This window comes from Vigna unguiculata, chromosome 3 (genome assembly GCF_037176805.1).
Source record: "Vigna unguiculata cultivar grain cowpea cultivar isolate G323 ecotype 2 chromosome 3, ASM3717680v1, whole genome shotgun sequence".
NCBI classification, from domain to species: Eukaryota; Viridiplantae; Streptophyta; class Magnoliopsida; order Fabales; family Fabaceae; genus Vigna; species Vigna unguiculata.
In genome coordinates, this window is record NC_140794.1 from 6,716,501 (window position 1) to 6,736,393 (window position 19,893).

General features: G+C 30.1%; 3 protein-coding genes across 4 annotated transcripts; 1 reads left to right on the forward strand and 2 right to left on the reverse strand.

Annotated features, from left to right (window-relative positions):
- Positions 1 to 6,107: 6,107 nt before the first annotated feature.
- LOC114175715 (large ribosomal subunit protein P3z-like) lies at positions 6,108 to 7,601 on the reverse strand. The gene is made up of 2 exons (XM_028060500.2): positions 7,329 to 7,601; positions 6,108 to 6,480 (listed from the first exon to the last, which is right to left on the reverse strand). The coding sequence occupies exons 1-2, from the start codon at positions 7,524 to 7,526 to the stop codon at positions 6,319 to 6,321; spliced, it is 360 nt and encodes a 119-aa protein (XP_027916301.2). The 5' UTR covers positions 7,527 to 7,601; the 3' UTR covers positions 6,108 to 6,318.
- A 1,729-nt stretch (positions 7,602 to 9,330) lies between these two features.
- Positions 9,331 to 14,264, reverse strand: LOC114178574 (uncharacterized). The gene is made up of 15 exons (XM_028064568.2): positions 14,060 to 14,264; positions 13,758 to 13,833; positions 12,574 to 12,733; positions 12,231 to 12,488; positions 11,918 to 12,092; positions 11,714 to 11,775; positions 11,459 to 11,622; positions 11,255 to 11,352; positions 11,069 to 11,127; positions 10,849 to 10,983; positions 10,517 to 10,770; positions 10,257 to 10,416; positions 10,116 to 10,191; positions 9,952 to 10,005; positions 9,331 to 9,769 (listed from the first exon to the last, which is right to left on the reverse strand). Exons 2-15 carry the CDS (start codon positions 13,817 to 13,819, stop codon positions 9,555 to 9,557), a joined length of 1,932 nt encoding a protein of 643 aa, XP_027920369.1. The 5' UTR covers positions 13,820 to 13,833; positions 14,060 to 14,264; the 3' UTR covers positions 9,331 to 9,554.
- Positions 14,265 to 16,116: 1,852 nt separating this feature from the next.
- On the forward strand, positions 16,117 to 18,156 carry LOC114179366 (uncharacterized). Of its 2 annotated transcripts, XM_028065689.2 has the most exons (7): positions 16,120 to 16,472; positions 16,546 to 16,645; positions 16,715 to 16,835; positions 16,930 to 17,051; positions 17,185 to 17,306; positions 17,386 to 17,555; positions 17,879 to 18,156. In XM_028065689.2, the coding sequence occupies exons 1-7, from the start codon at positions 16,184 to 16,186 to the stop codon at positions 17,891 to 17,893; spliced, it is 939 nt and encodes a 312-aa protein (XP_027921490.1). In that variant the 5' UTR covers positions 16,120 to 16,183; the 3' UTR covers positions 17,894 to 18,156. The 2 variants fall into 2 exon arrangements, with proteins under 2 accessions (XP_085527159.1, XP_027921490.1); XM_085671033.1 differs by lacking the exon at positions 17,879 to 18,156 and having other exon boundaries at positions 16,117 to 16,472; positions 17,386 to 17,814.
- The last annotated feature ends 1,737 nt before the right edge of the window (positions 18,157 to 19,893 follow it).

Consider the following 19,893-nt stretch of genomic DNA (forward strand, 5'->3'; position numbering starts at 1 on the left):
CCATTGTGCTACCACATGTGAACAAACATCTTGTTTGTGATCAACCATTGTGACATTGTAAGAATATGTAAAATAACATGCATATCCATAACCCATTGGTCTGAATCTGAATCATTTGGATGGAATAAGCTCATATTCGTAGTACCCTTAAAGTAACGAAGTATATGTTTTACTCCAAACCATTCTCTTCTTGTAGTTGAAGAACTATATCTTGCTTAACAAATTTATAGCAAATGCAATATTAGATCGAGTATAATTCGCAAGATACATTAGTGTTTCTATGACACTAAGATATGATGCTTCTAGACCAAGAAGATCTTCATCATTTTCTTGAGGTCTAAGAATAGTCTTTATCAACATCTAACGACCTCACAACTATTGGAGTGCATAATGGACATGACTTGTTCATTTAGAACATTTTAAGCACCTTAATCATATAAGCCTCGTGATGTATAAAAATACTTTTATTTAAATACTCAATTTCTAATTTCAAACAAGACTTTGCCCTTCAAAGATCATTCATCTCAAATTCTTTCAATTGCCTTGTGAGCTCATTAGTAGTTTCAACGATGTTTATGTCATCTACATAAACAATAATTATGAAAAATTGATTTTCTAATATTTTCATATAAATACAAAGACAAAAAGGATCATTTCCATATCCTTATTTTAATAAGAACTCAATAAGATGGTTATACCACACACATCCTTACTTTAATCAATAAAAGAGCATGTTCAATTTTATTGAATAACCCTTTTTAGAATTTGTCTTGTTGGGCAAATAAAATCCTTCAGGGATTTTCATATAAATATAATTCTCAAAAGAACCGTACGAATAGGTTGTAACATCATCCATTAGATGTAAATGCAAACCTTGTTGTGCAACTAGGATAATCGAATATTGCAATGTTGTTGCATCCAATACTAGTGAACATGTTTTTTCACTAATCAATACAAGGTTTTGTGAATAACCTTGAGCAACCAATTATGTTTTGTATCTAAAAATTTCATCATTTTTAATTTGATTTTTGCGCAAAAATCCATATGTACCCAATGGGTTTCACAACTTCAGGAGTGCGAACTATACGTCCAAAAACCTTTCGTTTAGCAAACAAATATAATTATGCTTCTTTGCATATTTTCATTTTGGCCAATCTTTTCTTTGCCGACAATCTTCAATGATCATTGTTTATTGATCCTCATTGTCATTCATAGCATTCATCGCTATGTTATAAGTAAAAGTTTCGTCAATGTTAACTTCATTTTGGTTCCATATTATATGATTCATGACATAATTTATTGAGATCTCATCATTTTCAACCATTTCAGGTACCTGAGGTTCTTCTGGAACCGAACCATTAATTATGTCAAATGAATCTTTTGGGATTTCAACCTTTTCGATTAGGTTATTTTGCATATTAGCCCCCTTTCTCATTCAAGAGTTTTTATCTTTGGAACCAATAGGTCTACCACGCTTCAAACGTGTTCACATGAGTTTTTCAACCCTTTTTTTTTCGCATCATAATAACTGATCATGTCAAACAAGGCAATCATTTTGATTTGTAAACTTCTGGTTTACCATGACATGCATTTAAATTGTACTAATAAACTTGTAGTACAAACTATAAGAGAATGTTGATAATTTCTCCAATACACTTTCTTTTTCAACTCAATCATAGAGATATAAAGATATTTCATATCTTTTTCATTGTTTGTCTCAATATAATATCCATTTAGACAAATATCATTAAAACTTAATAAGTTTCTATTCAACTTCTTGGTAGAAGTATAGTAGCTCTTTTAGAGTCTTCAAATATATTTGTAGTACTATAAATAATACTAACATCAATGTCTCACATTATCAAACAAGAGAAAAATTTATTACTCTTGAGAATTGTATAAGTTGTTGCGTATAAGTTGTTGCACTATCAATAAGACACATATCTTTTGGTACTAGTGCAAAACATTCGTTTTTCATATAAACATAAATATCAATATGAGATTTTTTTTTTCAACACTCTCATAATCAATTAGGTGATTAATGCTTTCATTTGCTTTAGCAAAGAAAATAACAATATTAAGATAAGTAGCATCCATATGGTCATAATCAGAATCACCATCTTCATAAGCAAAGTGTGTTTCTATGTTCTTCTCATTATTTGTAAGATGCTCTGGTGTATAATAAGTACAACTCAAATGGCCTTTACCATCGTAATGATAATATATACCTTCATCTTTTTGTCAATATTTTCACATTTTCCTTTTCCTTTTTTTTCACATTATCGTGCCACTTCTGATGACAAAATGTGTCTTTGAAATTTTCTTTATAACCATGTCCAAAATCAAGATCATGATCGATCATGAAAATATAAATAAAATGTTGCTGCATTCACTTCTGGAAATGGAGCAGAACCAATTTGGACAAGTTTCATGATTTTTTATCAAAAGCTCATTGCTTTGTTCAGCCATATAAAGGCATGAAAGAAATTCATAATATTGATTGCTGCATTCACTTCTGGGAATGGAGCATATTAGGCGGATTTCATGATTTTTCATAAAAAGCTTTATTGCTTTGTCTAGCCAGTCATACATAGGCATGAAATAAATTCACAATATTTGTGAAATCTCTTTTCACAATATTTTTGTCATGTTGCTTAGATGCTTTATTTCTTTATTTAATGGTATCCCAATATCCATTGCATCTAAATATATTTCAACAGTTAAAATCCAATATAAGGAATTCTTCCTATCAAGGGTCACAAATCCAAATTTTGCAACATTTCGTGTGTTTAGAACTAGCACATAAAATAATTATATTAATAATAATAATAATAATAATCACCGTCAAAATAAAAATAAAAATAATAAGACGAAGATGAAAATTGATAAAGTTAAATAATTGTTATCACAAGAGGAAGAATATAAGGTAAAATTATAATTTGAGAAAGGATTAGAAAGAGCCTCGATTGAGACACGCATAACACTGTCGTTATAGAGAAAAAGCTTTCACTAGTCCTCAATTGGTTGAAGCATCGTGCTGATAACGTGTTATGAAATAAAGCGAATAACATAGAGAATGACGACAGATAATAGAGAAGAGAAAAAACAAGAGAGAATAAGAATGAGAGAATAGGGAGCAACTCATCTGTATATTATTATTGATAGGAAGAGTCCTATTTATAGATACAATATGTAATGCATAAAGGAAACAAATCAACTTAATTAATACAAATATTTATCATAAAGAGTAATGAATCATACCAGTAAATGTATCAAATCAATGGACAATCATTAATTCATAACAAGTTTTCTTTGTTGATGTAACTGAGGTTATCCCCTTGTCAAATTTGATGAAAACTCCTTATTTGGCTTCAAAAAATTTAGCAAAAATAATCAAATTACATCAATTTTTAAAAATCAAGACTAATTTGAGGTTAAAAAAACTAAATGATATTTTTTGACGAAAAAAATAGACCAAAAAAATAATTCAACCAAAACTTTTGGTATTCAAAGAATATAATTTTAAAATCAATTTAAAACTAAAAAATTCATTTTCAATAAGAAGTTACAAATATCAACTTTCTCATCCATCGATTTGATAAAAATCGATTTTTCAACGCACCTCCAAACATGTACTAAGTAAATCCTTTGCCTTATGTATCTGTTTTTTTTTGTCCACAATGCTTTTGTTCTTGTCAAAACATTTTGTTGTACAATTGGAAAAGAATATTCCATTGGTTGTATTCAGGATTTGTGCCTCAATAGTTAAAAAGCCAATGAGATGCTGAGAACATATGTGGTTTTCTTTGGTGGAGTTCAATGTTCAACAATCATACCAACTTTTTTCTTCGTACCCTTCCTTTTTATGTCCTTAAATTTTGAACCCTAAACTGGATTCCGTATTAATAACTATTATAAGGGATTCGTTTTACATTTTTTTTTTCATTTTAATTCTTTAAGTAATTATTCTTTTAAATTAAAATAATTATTTTATAATTTTATTCTTTTAATGAATATTTTGAAATTTAATTATTTTTTAATTAATGTTTTTTTTTTCAATTTAACCAATTTTTTAGATTAAAATAACTGCTATTAATAAAATTGTGTAATTATAATAATAATAATTTCATTATTTTTTGTTATAAAAAATGCAGATGTTTTTTCACTATTATATTATAGAATTAATATAAATCTTATTTTAAAAGTTAATTTTGTTAAATTAACTCGATTTTAAAAGTTGATTTTGTTAAATTAACTCCTGTAATAAAATAGTAACCAAATCATTACAAATATTTAATATCACTATCAAAATGTTCATTTTTTAAAAAAAGTAAAAATAATTTTGCACGACAATTTTAGTTTATCTATCATAATCCTTTTTTTTAAGTAAAACATAATATGGCATGACAATTTTAGTTTATCTAGTTATAAAACCTTCTTCTATGTGGGTCCAAATTTTAAGAATTGTTAGAAATATTTATCATATAAATTAAAATAGAATTGATATGTAAGGTTTTTTAGGATACAAAGTTTCTTTTTCTGCCTCTTCCCTATTGTTTAGACTTTAACACTTTTTTTTTTTATACATGTGGAGGTTAGCTCAATTGAGTAGGTGGAACATTGGGCTTACCAGCATAAAAACACCATCAAGTTGGTTGGTGAAGAAATAGGAAATGTTTTAGTTGATTTAAGACAATATTATGATTAATATAGAATAATCAATTTTTTATTATTATTTGAATTAAAAATTAAAATCATATAATATAATAAAGAATAGTTATCGTCACTTATATCTATGATGATGCGAAGTAATAGAAATATGATAATATTGGAATTAATAAAAGTCACTTTGTCATTTTATTTTAAATTAACTATAATGTAATCTTATATTAACTAAAAGACTTGACATTTAAAAGGCAAATAAGTAAGATAATAAACAAATTGACAACTAATCACCTAGATAAAAAAAAAGTATAGACTAAACTTAAAACTTAATTAAATAAGCTAATAATGTTATATAAAAAAATTGATTTTGAAGAACTTTAGAAAAATTATAGTGTCTTTAACTCAATCTTAACTAATATAATTGTTGTCTATAATAATGTTGTAGTCTGTTTTTTCTAACCTTATGACTTTTGACAAACTAGATGAATCTTTCTTATCACCACCCCGCAGAGAGAGAAGGGAAAACAATAATGAAGAGGAGAAAGAGAGAAAATGTGTTGTGGAAAAAAACTAGTTCCAAGAAACTTTTTCTTAAACACATTTTTGTGTTGAGAAAGCTGATTCAAGAAGATTCCGAAAATTATATACATTCTGAAAATCCTGTTTTAAATTGCATTTTATACATTCTAAAATAAAAATGAATGAAAATAATTATATTAACCCCAATTATGTTAAATGTGTCAACACGAGTTTTAACTGAAAAATATATTCGACACAAATTCATGAAATAAAAACATATTTAACAATTTTACGAATTACCAAAATACTAAAAAAAAAACAGGTAAATGCAGATGAAAACATGTGCTAGACCAGTGAATTGAACCAATTAGCTCAATCCGTCATTTAGCTAACCTATTTTATCACTCCCATTTATTTATTTTCAATTAAACATTTAATTTTTTATATTTTAATATAATTACCATCCATTACCTGTTCTTATTTGAAAAAAAATACTGATAACCGAGACATGAAGCTGAAAAATATGAGGTAAAATATATAAATTTAATATCTAAACAATAACTTTCGGTACATGAAAAGGTCACAACCCATTACTTAAACTGCTTATAACCAGTAATCAATATTGATAGCCCACATTATTAATATATTCTTGTCGAACAATTTCACTCTGGAATTAGTTTATCAATGAAAACGTGACCCTAATTCCATTACATCAGAAACACCCTGTTGCTTATTTTCTAGTTACAGCTATTCTTCTCTATTTCACTTACCTACCAGTCGATCACACCCTCTTCATTAATTTCCATTTATTTTCATTTCCTCGTCTTTCAGTCGTTGCAAAAAAAACACGCCACAGCCAGATAAGAAAATAAACTCATCAAATGGCAGAAAAAATGTATGAAGGTAAAGTAGCACGAAGTCTATTAAACCTCTAAGAGCGAACCATTTTTTTAAAAGGAAATAACTAGCAAAACCCGATACAGATGAACGATTTAGGTCACATGACAGAAAAACAAAAACTCTATCTGATGGAGTTGAATGTAGCATTAACTGGCGAAAAGCAATACACAAATATAATTTATAGGATTAAACACTAAAATATCTCTTCCATCAAAACTCAAAAATAACGGAACTCTAATCAAACAGACCCAAACCCATATCATCGTCGGACTCTTCCTCCACCTTCTCTTCCTTCTTCTCAGCAGCTGGGGCAGCATCAGCGGCTGGGGCAGCACCTCCGGCAGGTGCAGTTGCAACCGCACCACCTCCAACGAATACTGCACCACCCACTATTACCTGAACAAAACAATCAATAAAAATAACCTCATTAGTAACCCACCACAAAATGCTTGAATCCAAAAAAACAAACCACCAAGGCAGAAAAACCATCACAATCTATAACCAATAGCATGTGTATTGATCAACCAACTTAGATGGTGGTGCATAAGTACATTTGAATAAGATCTAATTGTATATACTTTCTCATAGCTTCCAATTTTATTTTTAAAATGTGGAACATGGAAAAAACAATTTTGTTTTCATAATTTTCCATCTTGAAAGCATTTTTAATACAAAAGCAAGTTCAAACATGGTCTTAGAAATCCACTTCCATAATCTGCATGATAATATCATGTATAATGGATCCACACTGACTATTCAATTGAAGGATTGCATCTAAGTTATATCACCGAAAGGCACAAGCACGCGAATTTATACTCCCAGGAATGAATCGCGATGAATCTTTATAAGCAGTAGCACTAAAGAGTAAAACTCATAATTCTCTTCTACTCATATTGTAGTAATAATCCGAATGGAAAACAAAAATAAATCATTAAAGCGAACAGATAGAGTCCAACTATTCATTCCTCAGCAAAATCTCAGACAAATGAATTGAACAAGCATTCTTCACAGAAAAAAAAATAGCATAACAAAAATCTAACCATCATTTGGAAGCAAGCTATACAATAACACATACATTCCAATAAAATAGGTAATATAGCACAAATCCAATTAAAACCAATCAATATATTATTAAATAGAGGTAGGAAAATTTGAAAGAAAAAGATAAAGGCAGAGCAGTTGTAAACGTAAAGTTTCGCTTCCGAATCAAACAGCCAAGATTGTCAGAGATGTTAAAGATGTACCTGAAATACAGCAGAGGAAGGGGAAACAGGAGAGTAAGAGGACTGAACGCCGCCGGAAGAGTCAACGGCGAGAGCGGCTTGGACGAGCTTCCGTTGGAGATCGTAGGAGGAGTCGGCGGAGGACTCGATGTCACCGGAATGTTGTTTGGCTGTCCATTCGCCGCCGGAGTTGCGCACGATAAATGTGAAGACTCCCATGGCTACTCTGAGCGAAACCCTAATTCGAAACAAAAGACTCGCAGAGAGCAAAGTTGCAGTGACGGCACTTTGTGTGGCAGGAATCGTTTATGTACCAGTGAGGTTTTGGAACCCTAATGCCCTGCAAGTGAAAAGCCCATTCAGCCCATTCCAATATTATAACAATATTTCCAAATCTCATAGTATATGCAATTTTAATCCTTAATTTTTGCTGATGTGAATTCACATATATCCATACCTTTTATTCAATAATTGATGAAGTGAAAAAACAATTCAACACATTTAGATGTTAAAAAAAAAAAAAAAAAAAATAATAATAATAATAATAGAGAAAATACATATTTGAAAAGATTCACAGAAGGAAAATTTTTATTATATTTTTATAATTAATAATTTTAAAGTATTAAAATATTGTTTATTTTTTTAATGTAATTTTTTTATTAAATTAACTATAAATTTTTATCTATAACAATATATAAAGAATATTCTCTCTTTTGTGTCTATTTTTCAAAATTCCAATTTTACCCTCTAAAATGTAATTATTTATTAATTTATAAAAATTGACCGTTATTTTTACAAGTTTTTTATAAAATTGTCTATCTCTACTCTTTTTTCCTAATTATCAATAATTATTCTCTTATCTTTTCTAATATATTTTATTTTATTTTTAATAAATATAATTTTATTTTATGTATTAACTTAATAAATTACAATATTATTACCTACTTATATAATATCACACATATCTAAAAAATGCATACAACACAAATATCTCGTCTGTGTTTACACTAGTCAAATTTAATTTTTATTAATTATTCTTAATTAGTGTTTTTAGACACTTGTTAACGACGTCCTTTTTATTAATGTGTTGTTACAGTGAAAATCCAGTCAAAATTCAATTATAATCGAAATTCAAAATTTGTGAAATTTTTTGTTCTAATACAAGATTAAATTTTTAGAGAAAATTAACATTACTCTTCAACTATTTAACTATTTCATGAAATACAACAATTTGGAACTTTGTTTTTGTGTGTGTCTTTTTTATGAGTACACTTAGTCTCTAAATATGTTAGACTTACAAATTGGGAATTTGAGTGTGGTAGAATATTAAATTTGTAATTGGAGAATATTTTATTTGAACATTACTTTTATTTGGAGAATGACAATTAATATTAAAATGGGATTACCTTGTTTTTTTTTGTTTTTTTATAAGTCCGCATTAACAATAATATATATATATATATATATATATATAGAGAGAAATAGAGCACTTAACAGATGCACAGGTAATATTTAAGAATAATGAACTTATCATATATTTAAAAGAAAACAAAAAAATGATACACATTCATATGTATTTTATATACACATATTATATATATATATATATATATATATATATATATATTTATCTCTTTCTATCTTATTATATATCTTATAAATTTATATTTTTTTTGTTATTTATTTCAATATATCTCACGTATTGATCAATGTATCCATTGATTATTTTTCTAAAATATTAGTGAAAGATAGGGTATATATTCTTATATTGTTGAGACACCTTACATTTAATTTTACTTTAATAAAAAAAAAACATAAACAACTTTTTATTTGATATATTTATTTTAAATTTGATTATGAGGTATAATAATATTTATTATAAAAATTTAATTGAAAGTAAAATAAAATAAAAAGTAAACAAAACAAAACACAAAGGGAAAAAGATCTTAGAAAGATAAGACACGGGTTTCTCAAGTATTTAGAGAAATTCTGCTGTCTTGTTCCAGCTAGTTCCAGCAAAATGTTCTTAAACACATAAAATGCTGTTTTCATTTACTAAAGTTGAGTATTGTTACAAAGAGAAAATTTGCTTCCAGAAAAAGAATCAAAAAGTGTTGTTTAAGAGTTTGTCTATCACAAACTTTAATCTAACTTCAACCAGAGAAACAAGAACTAAATAGAGTGGGAAAAAGACTGAACAATGCGGTGCTGTTTTGTTTTTCTGTTTTTAAACAATTGGAAGAAGGACTAGTTGCAGTTTAGAACAAATAGTGCACAACCATGAATTTCCACGTCCATTGATATCGTCCCCTGTGTTGTGATTACGTTCTTTCCACTCCACACTTCCGTCCCCTTGCATGATTCGATTCTTCTGTCAGGAAGAATCTTCCCCAGATATGATGTCTTCGCATATATCTCCGTTTTCTCATTGCTTAGATTGAAGAAAGCAAGATAGATTTCCCCTGAACAGAGACAAAACATTCAGAGTTGTAAAACAGTTTATATCAGGATTTGTTATTTAACTTCTTAAATGATACTCATGATTAAGAAACAAGCTTCTTCTTTTTTCAGCGTTGATGCTATGCAGTTGCAGAATAGAAGAAAATTCTTGAAACCCTTCAAGTGTTTGTTAGAAAGTAGAGACCTTTTCTTCCTGTTGCAATCCAAGAACGAATCCCACCAGCATTATTAACCTCAGCTGCAGGAGAGACCAATTTGCTTTATGAGTGATAAATACAAAGGGGGTAAGGAAGAAAGAGAGGAAATGAAATTAGTTGTAGAACATGGTGAGTGTCTACAAAATTCTACCTTCAACAAACTTGACTGTTGCACAAAGACCCGAGTAACTATTTACCATGGTCCCATTGGAGTGCAGTTCCCAGATCTGTAGAAGACCAGATGAATCAGTTTTCATTGGAATCAATAAAATAGAAAATGGCTATGTCATACCTGATTAGAATCCCATCTGCATGGAGAAAATGTTCCTCTCTTGAACTCTTTAGATGTAACCTTTCGTTTTGGAGAAGCGTCTAAGCAAAATTTCATGCTGTCAGTAGCAACCAGTTGGTGTTTCCCTCGGTAATCCTGGTGATGCATACTCCCACCATCTCTGTATCAATGGCAATGTATCAGTTTCTGTTGTTAACAGCAACACAAATGTTAAAATGGAAGTTGGATAAATGGAAAAGAGAAAGATAAAGCATGATTACAATCTGAGTTGAAGTTCTCTCTTGTTTACGCAGAATGGAGCTTGGTGCTGGTTTTCTGCATCCTTTTTCCAGCAGATTGTTTCAAGATCTTGGTTATGGTTATGACTTTCAACAGACCAACCACTCGCCTTTGATTCGCTACAGCCAGTCAAACCTAATGAATGTGTGTACGATGATGTCTCTGTTCCTTGCTTCGGTCTTTGCTTTTTCCCTCGAGCGTGCTTCAAGTTGTTTGAGCTTGTGATATAAGGAAACTGTCATAGCAGTAAAGTCAAATGATTGTATGCCAGACGTGTCTATTTTCCCAAAAAAGAATTAGATGGCTCACATGCCTCCATATTATTTGAGCTAAAGAAATTAATCTCTAGCAGGGTAGGGTTTGTTATAAGTTCGTATGTGATGGCATCGATCTTCCGCATATCCCCTCCATACATAAGGGGAGACTTCGCCAAAGACCACAAAGTCATCTGTCAAATAAGTATAGGTTCATTCAGTCTATCACAACGAACATTATAAAGGAACACAATTCATATATGTTTTTTTTATCAATACCTGTGTCCTTTTTTCCTCTAGATTGAGCCTACTAAACCTGTGTGGACCATTATTTGAACCTGCAGAATTATTAGTAAATGCAGTAAATGGATCTATAGATATATACTGATAAGAAATAACCAAGGTATGATGGTCATGACATTCATAATGTGCAAATAAAAAAAGTAGCATTTCAGTCTCCTTTACCTTGATCAGTTAGCCATCCAAATGGTAGCATGTCCAAATCAGGCCAGGAATTTCCCTTTAGACCTTTTCCTCCTATCATATTAGCTGCAGAAAAATCCCTGGTTCACAATTAAATGAACTAAGTTAAGTCAAATGGCAATGGAATAACATACTGTGAAGACTGATAAAAATATCTAAAGGCAGATATATGAACAACTTAACCACCTTGTTACGTCAAAATGAGCCCGGACATCATCCCAATAATCCCAGTCATCTCCTGTTATTCGATACATGTTGACTAGTCCACTGACACTCTTGGCCATCGCTGGTGTCACACTGGTTCCAGGAGACAGAGAATACACAATAGGCCGATTAAGCTCACTGAGAACCTGACATGCCGTATCACATAAGTTTGCTAAAAGATGGCAGGCAAAATATTCTCAACATCTGTTCATATGAGAATGAGAATCTGCAGAATACCTCTGACACATAGCTTATTTCATTTAATTCCAAGTCATCGCCAAACACACAGTCATGTTTCACTGTAAGAACAGCAGAAAATCTATCAGCATTGGTGCCAAAACACAGGCTTATTATTTAAATTCATTATGATTGTTGCGTGACATGAAGCAAGTGATGATAGTTCATAATAAGCTGATTACAAATTAGTAGTTCTTCTAGTACCTAGATCAACACCCCATGAGGCATACTGCTCATACAGGGATTTCAAAAAAGCTCTCCCAGCTGCTAACTTTGTATTTACACTCATGAAACCATTAGGCATCCATGCACAAGCCTTTTCTGGGATTGCTATGTCTTTTGCACGCCAAACTCGACCAGATTCTTGATATGCACTTCCCTAGAAATTTGCAAAAGGAGGAAATCAAAGGTCAACAAGAACTTTCAAAAATACATTATTTAGGCATCCACAACTAGAAATTTCTAATACAGAAATAAAGAAAAAAAGGTTCAAGTGATAGAAGAATGCAAATCACACCTTTGTTGTATCTAAGATAGGTGTGTTTGCATTGACAGCTTGAGTGCTTATCCCTCTCATAACATGAATCCCAAACTTCAAACCCAAACTATGTACTTTATTAGCTATTTCCTTGAAACCCTTTCCACCTGTGGAAGAAGGCCACCTTCCTGGGTCTGGGACCATCCTTCCCCATTCATCAATCACGTCAAATCCGAGAGAATCGGGATAGGCACCTTTGACTTTCTTCCTATACCAGAGGTAATCCACCACCACAAACTTCAAGAGTTGATGAAAAGAAATCAGTCTATTTGTTAACACAGTCAAATCGTCCACAAGTTATTGTTATTTGCAGTATCTATACCTCATATCCATGAGCCTTGAGACGTTCAGAAACTATTTCAGCACTTTCTAAGAATTCATCTTCAGAAACTGTCCAGCAAAAGGAATCATAAGAATTCCAACCTCTTGGTGGGAGGCTAGCTCGCTGTTGGCCACTCTCAGGTATATTTTGGGATGACACACTGAAATAACACACTCAGATACATATATTATTTCATTTCATGCTTTTATTGTCAAATATCTGACGATTATTCACAGAACAGAGTCTCAAAAGATTAAGAAAGGTGATTGAAAAGCTTTGGTTTTAATTTAATATACTTTCAATTTATATTTTCTGCAATTAATTTGGACAAAAAACAGAAGTTTGGTTATAAGGTTTAAAAGTCACTCCAGACACCGCTCTAATTGAATCTATGCGGAGTTTCGAGTTTACTTCTCCAAATTAACCGGACTCGAGCTTCCTAAGTTTGACTTCAAGGACCTAAGTAAAAAGTGGCATTATGTTCCGATTTTAAAGGTTATATTTAGTACAAACTTTTTTTGTACACAGCTTTTGACATTTTGCTACCAAATAGTATAGTTATAGCAGAGCACACAACCAGCTTCTGAAAAGAACCAAGCAATACCAAATCCACCCCAAATGTGAGAGAGCCCTCTACCTTTTTGTGTTCATATGATTTGAGGAATAAACGACAACGGTGCCCCGAATACAATAAAGTTTTCGTTTATCATCATTTTTTAGTTCGAGAGCGAATGGGTAAGTTTTCCTTGTATAGTGAGAATATAAACATCCAAACAGCAGAAAACAAAAAATCTGAGTTGAATTTTGGATTAATCAACAACAGGAGAGGCACAAAAACCACATATTCAATTTGATAAATCCAAAAGACAGTGGAAAAAAGCTTGAATACTCTTTAAATCACTATCACAGTTCACTCATGAGGTAGATTTTCTGTGCATAGATCCACCACGAAACCAGTGTGAATCAGCCATTTTGACAAGCTCCAGAAACATGCAATGGCAATGTGAAGAAAAAAGAAGAACCTTAACAGGTTCTAGATTCAACTATCGAAGCCTCCAATTATTCAGAAAACAAGGAAATTAATTACCAATCAAGCATATCTTAACAATGTAAAAAATGTACCATAAAGAAGTGAAAATTGACAATAGCAAGAGAAGAAGAAGATTCCATGGTTGCGTGCGTACCTTAGCAAACAGAGAGGAAGGAGAACCCAAAAGGAGACTAAGCACAGAGAGAAGCACTTCATCACTGCGAGAACATCTGTTCCACCAAACAATGTTCCCACCACAGTTAAATACTTACAAATATCCAACTTCACAGTAATAAATGAAATGAATTTCTAAAAAACAAATATAACAATAATTATAAAATAATAAAATAAAATAATGATAATGCGTTGATGCGTTGGGAACCATATACATGATGCATAATCATATCATGATGACAGTGAAAGCAACGTAATAGCGGTGACGTTTATCTGTTTTACTTGAATACAGTTGTGGATTTCTTCGAAAGAAAGCGCATTTTGGTTTGTCGCGACCTAGTCTAAGTTTAACCCTCACACTTCACGTTACGCTATAGGCGCACGACCCCGATTGCAGAGAAGTAAACGTATCTGCCACTCATAAATCTAATGTTGCAATTCATTCGAAAATTCAGATTCGGCGAGGATGGCTAAGGAGCGGTTTCGGTGATTAAAATGTGCACGAAATTTGCAGTGTTGAAAGGGAAATTGGAGATAACAATGGTTGGGGGAAGAAAGAAGCAAAAGGTAAAGTAAAAATTTTACAAGAGTGGAAGATGATGGGTGAAAATGCACGTTATGTTTAAGATCCTAAAGGGTCTATAATAGTAAATCATGAGATTGTATTACTGATTCTAGATTTTATAAAAGGAGTGTGAGTGATTTGATTAGATTGTAATAAGGATCTTAGATTTTACTTTTCTATAAAAAGAGTATGAGCCATTTTCGGTGTGGGTGTGTAGGACACAGCCAGTATTTTAGTATCTAGCTTAATATTTTCCAATAAATAAGGAAGGAGAAGATGAAGAAAATATGCTAGAGTTTTTTTTTTTACCTTTTGAAGGTAAAAGTTAATATATTTTTATTAATAAAATAATTATTGATTTTAAATAGAAGTATAAATTAATCTAATCTTAATTTTTAAAATTTAAATAATAAAGTAGAGAATATGACGATAAGAGAACTAAAATATAATTACAAAGATAAAATAAAACTTTTATATGTATTTAAGAATAATGATATTTTAATTCTCATAATTTAATTTTTATTTTGTACTTTTTGTATTATCTGAGGTGGTTAAGTAATAGACATTATTTTTTTAAAAAAATAAAGAGTGATATATTAATTATGTTTCACACTAAACCAAGAAATATTAAATAGGAGTTAAAATATAATTTTTTACTTAAAATTTGTAACAAAAAAAATAATGATATTAATTTTAATTAGATAATGATGTGGTATTATATTTTTACATTATTTTTTAATTAAAAATGAATTTAATAATAATTATATTAATTTTTAATTAAAAGAAATATGGTGATAATATACATTATAATAAAAAAAATTAATTACATTAATTTTAGTTTGGTATAAATTTAATTTAAATTTTTAAGCTCAATTTATCTATTTAGGAAGTTGAATATGAAACTTAAAATTTAGAAAAGACTGTACAATAATTTTACCAATTTTATGACGTTACAGAATCTACATATTATATAAAATCGTAAAATTTTACCCTCTTACAATTTAAATCTCATTTGAAGTATCTTTCATGGGTGTGCATGTGTGAAAACATGACATCATGTATCATTTGATGTCTGTAGGGCGTGTGTGTAAAAACTTTAAAAACTTGTGAGGTAGCGCGTGGGCGCAGATTCCTCTGCACAGGTATATTGCTAAAGTAAAAGACCTCTCCTTTGTCTTAATTTGCCTCTTAAACTTTGTCCCTTCTTGGTAATTCCGTAACTCATTAATGGCTCACATTCACATGTTCTAGTTTATTCTTATTATTAATATTTCTTTTGACATTTTTTCTATTCATTATAGATAAAAACACAATATATAATCAGGAGAAGAAAACGTGCTCTTACTATTTGAATCGTGATTTATCATTATTATGTAAGGAATTAAGGAGTATTTACTGATTAGATAATCACTTAGACTTTGATTAAGGTTTTTTTTTTAACTATCATGTGTCTGCAACTACCAATATCTACTCATTATGAATATAATGAAACCCTCTTTCTTAAAATGATGTTCTAATCTAAATAATGAGGTTCTAAATGGAGGAGAAACATTTAAAATTGGAACATTATCATTTAATGATATAGCTAACTAAATTTAATGACGAGGCATGCGATGAGAGAATCTCATGCAACCACCGTTTCATTCTATTCGTTGGAAGTTTTGTTGGTTGGTAAATTGAGAAAAATATAAAATTGTTGACACCAATTAAATATAAAAAATAGAATTAATTTTTATCCATAGCGTAAAACATTTTTTTTTTCTTACACACCGAAGCATTCGCCAGTAGCATGAAATTGTTTTGTTACATTGTTACTTAGTGAAAGGTAGAATGAAGGATTTATGGGAGAGTTCTACATACTTCAACTTTTAAGGATTGCGCCACCGAGCACCGTCAAACCGCCCACCGCCACCGTCCACCGCCACCGTCACCTCCAAGGTTCCTCCTACATGATCATGCCTTCTCTCACTCTCTACTTCACGAAATTCCATGAATTGAAGAAAATGAGAAAATACAGTGTGCAGACCTTGCTACTAGCATTCGCTTCCTTCCTTTTACTCTTCTTCCTATCCCCATCCATTCCTCAGCCTCAGCGATACCATCATTTTGCTGACAACCGCAATTTCTTCGGTAATTCCTCCTCAAACACTTAGGAATCTGAGTTTGAGACTAGAAAGGTTTCATCTTTTGAATTGTTCTTCAGGCATTCCCAATGCTCTTAACGTCATATCAAATTTCCCGTTCATGGTGATTGGCCTCATTGGCCTTGTGCTTTGCCACCGTAGGAGCTATTTCAACATCAGGTACTTTACTTTCCCTTTTCTCAACACCAATTCCAATTTAGCTTATGTGATTAATGTCTGTGGCATTAGTTTGGAAGGTGAACTATGGGGTTGGAAATGCTTTTATGCTGGTGTCACTTCAGTTGCTTTTGGTTCTTCATACTATCATCTTCACCCAGATAATGCTTCCCTTCTCTGGGACAGAATACCAGTGAGTTTCAATTCGAAATTTAAGGAATTACTTTTCTTTTCTTCATATGCTAGTTCACAATTTTGATTCTTTGATTCTTGTTTGGTTGTTGGAGATGACTATTGCTTTTGCTTCACTGATGGCAACCCTAATCATTGAAAGGATTGATCCGAAGAAGGGAACACATGCAATTGTGCCTTTGATTATGATTGGCATAATTAGCAATGTGTATTGGAGGCAAGACTATTTCTTCTTCTTCTTCATTCCTTCTATTTGCACTAGTTCTCTTCTCTGCATTATTTGGACATTTATTCATAGATTTTTCTGCATAATGAGCTGAGTTTAATCACCAATTGTTTTTGCTGTAAAGGTTCTTTGGTGACATCCGTTTATATATTCTAGCACAAAGTGCAGCATGCATTGCTATACCTCTCATGGCTACTTTATTGCCTCCAATGTACACACATTCACCATATTGGCTCTGGGCTTCAGGTATTGTGAAAAAGTTGTTTTTGATGTGATGCAAATACTCTTTTCAATTGCCCTTAATTTCAATTTTGATTTTTTGCAGGATTTTATCTTCTAGCTATGCTGCAAGAGACCACTGACAGGGTGATTTATGCATTGACTTTTCATACTGTCAGTGGTCACACACTTAAGCATTTATCTGCTGCTATGGTTCCTGTCATCCTCACACTCATGCTTGCAAAGAGAAGTGTTTACTCGGGGAAGCTTTTGCATGTATGCAACACTTAGTTCCATTGATTACATAATTGAATTATATGGATGATTTCAACCTAAAATTTCAGTGAAAAAGTGCTAACTTTGGGTCTGTTTTTTTATTTTTTTCACTTTCAAAAGTTGTAAAAGAATAGTAGCAGATAGAAAAACAGAAACTGTATTTTCTAATAAGCAACTTGTTTCTCAAAAGATTTAATTCTTTTGCTCTTTTTATTTCTACTTTTTAACATAAGTTTATCCTATAGTAAGCAAAGGATAATTTTCCTTTACATTTTCCTTGTGACTAATTTTGATCTCATGTTGTTGACTTGTTTTGTATGCAGGCAAAGTCTGCTTAAAGCATTTCCCAGGCCTAGATTAAATAAGGACTTCACCATTCTCATCCACTTAGAAAAAAAGAAAGGATAAATTGCTAAGGGATTTAGAGTATAACACAAGATGAAGGAGTTTGTTAAATATTTTATGTTTTTCTTTAATATTATGTGTTTTAGTTGTACAATAATACAAAACATTTATTGGAATTAACTTTTTATTTGTATATGTATGGTTTCTGATCCTCAATTTATACATAAAACCTGAAATAAAAAGTCATGTTCTACGAGATTTTTTCAGCAAGACTCGGCATTCAGCTGGGATCAGCAATATTAGTATTTAGACTAACCTTTTTGTTTTTGAGTTTTGGTTCTGGAAATTTCAATATAGAAAAATTTCTCAATGAAAACGAGAAAAGTGTTGAGACGAAATCACGTAATTTTTTTTATTATGACTATAAAGTGCTAGAAGAGAAATACCGTGAAATTTATCGAAATTTTGCCGTGAGAAAAGTTTCACATGGGTTAAAAATTTTCATGTTATTAAACGGAGTTTGGTGTGACTTTGGGAACACATCCCAAAATGTTTTTCCATTTTTATAGTGAGAAACAAATTTAGAAAGAAAATTGCTTACCTCCGTACACGTGTTCACTTTCTTTCCAGAAATAGCTGGAAAGTTATATATGAATATTATCGATATTTTTTTTGTTTATTATAATACTTAATAACAATACTAAAATAATAAATAATTTTTTTCTTTGAAACAAAAAACAGTAGAAAAAGACTTCTAAGATTTTCTGCCATCAATTTCAATATAATGTTGTTACGTTGGAATTAATTAAATGATATGAAGAGTTATTTGGTTGAAACTTTAGAAGCAAATTGTTGCACAAATTGGTTTCATTATGATGTGACATAAGTAATTTCACTAGTTTCTTTATCAATTCAAAAAATTGTATTCATTTCAGGTTTTTTCATCAATTTTTGTGTAATTTTATTTTCAAATTATCATAATGCAAATTAAAAAGTAATAATAATTTCATTATAAATGAACAGAAGTTATTTATTTAAGAGTGAAGTTGTTCCAACTTGAAACGTGATACGACCGACCATTTGACACATTATGGCTTATATTTTGTTTTTAATTTGAAAAAAAAAATTTCATAAAATAAGAGAATTAAAATGAACTAAATCAATATATTAGAAAGCTAAATTATTGATTAAGCCTATGAAATATTATTTCTAGATTGATTTAATTTATTTTTCAAAATATGACTTGTAAAAGATGATGATAATATCTATAATAGCGTGAGCTAACATCTATGGCGTTGATTTTATCAGTTTCGCTACCACTCTCATGAACACAATTAGAAATTCAAAAAATGAAACAAAAAAAAAACATTAAATAAATGTAACATTAGACTTGTTGCTAGAACAATGAAGCAAGAAAACCACTCAAACATTAAGATGGAGAGATGAATTTGAGGAAGAGTGTGAACATGAATTTGTATAGATTTGTATGGATAGAGATGTGTGTTTTTTTGAGTAGATTTAGAGGGTAAAGTGAATGGATTTGAAGATAAATTTTATAAAAGTTAGTGAGTGATTTAAATGATTGATAGATAAAATAAAAAGTTATAATAGATAAAATTTTTAAATTATTAAAATGTCCTTGATAGAAAAATATATAAAATAATTTTTAGATTAGTTAAAAATATTAAATTTTAAAAACTATTATTTAATAAATTTTAATAAAAAAAATTATTAAAAAGTAAATTACATTAAATTATTATTATTATTTTCATAATAATTACTATTATTTAAAACTATTATCAATAATAATAATAATAATAATAATTATTGTATAAATTATTTTTATTATACTTAATTACTATACATATACATTATTTTTTATTATTATTATTAATAACTATATATTATTAATTATTATAAATATATATTATTTTTTATTATTTTATTATACTATAATATATATATATATATATATATATATATATATATATAA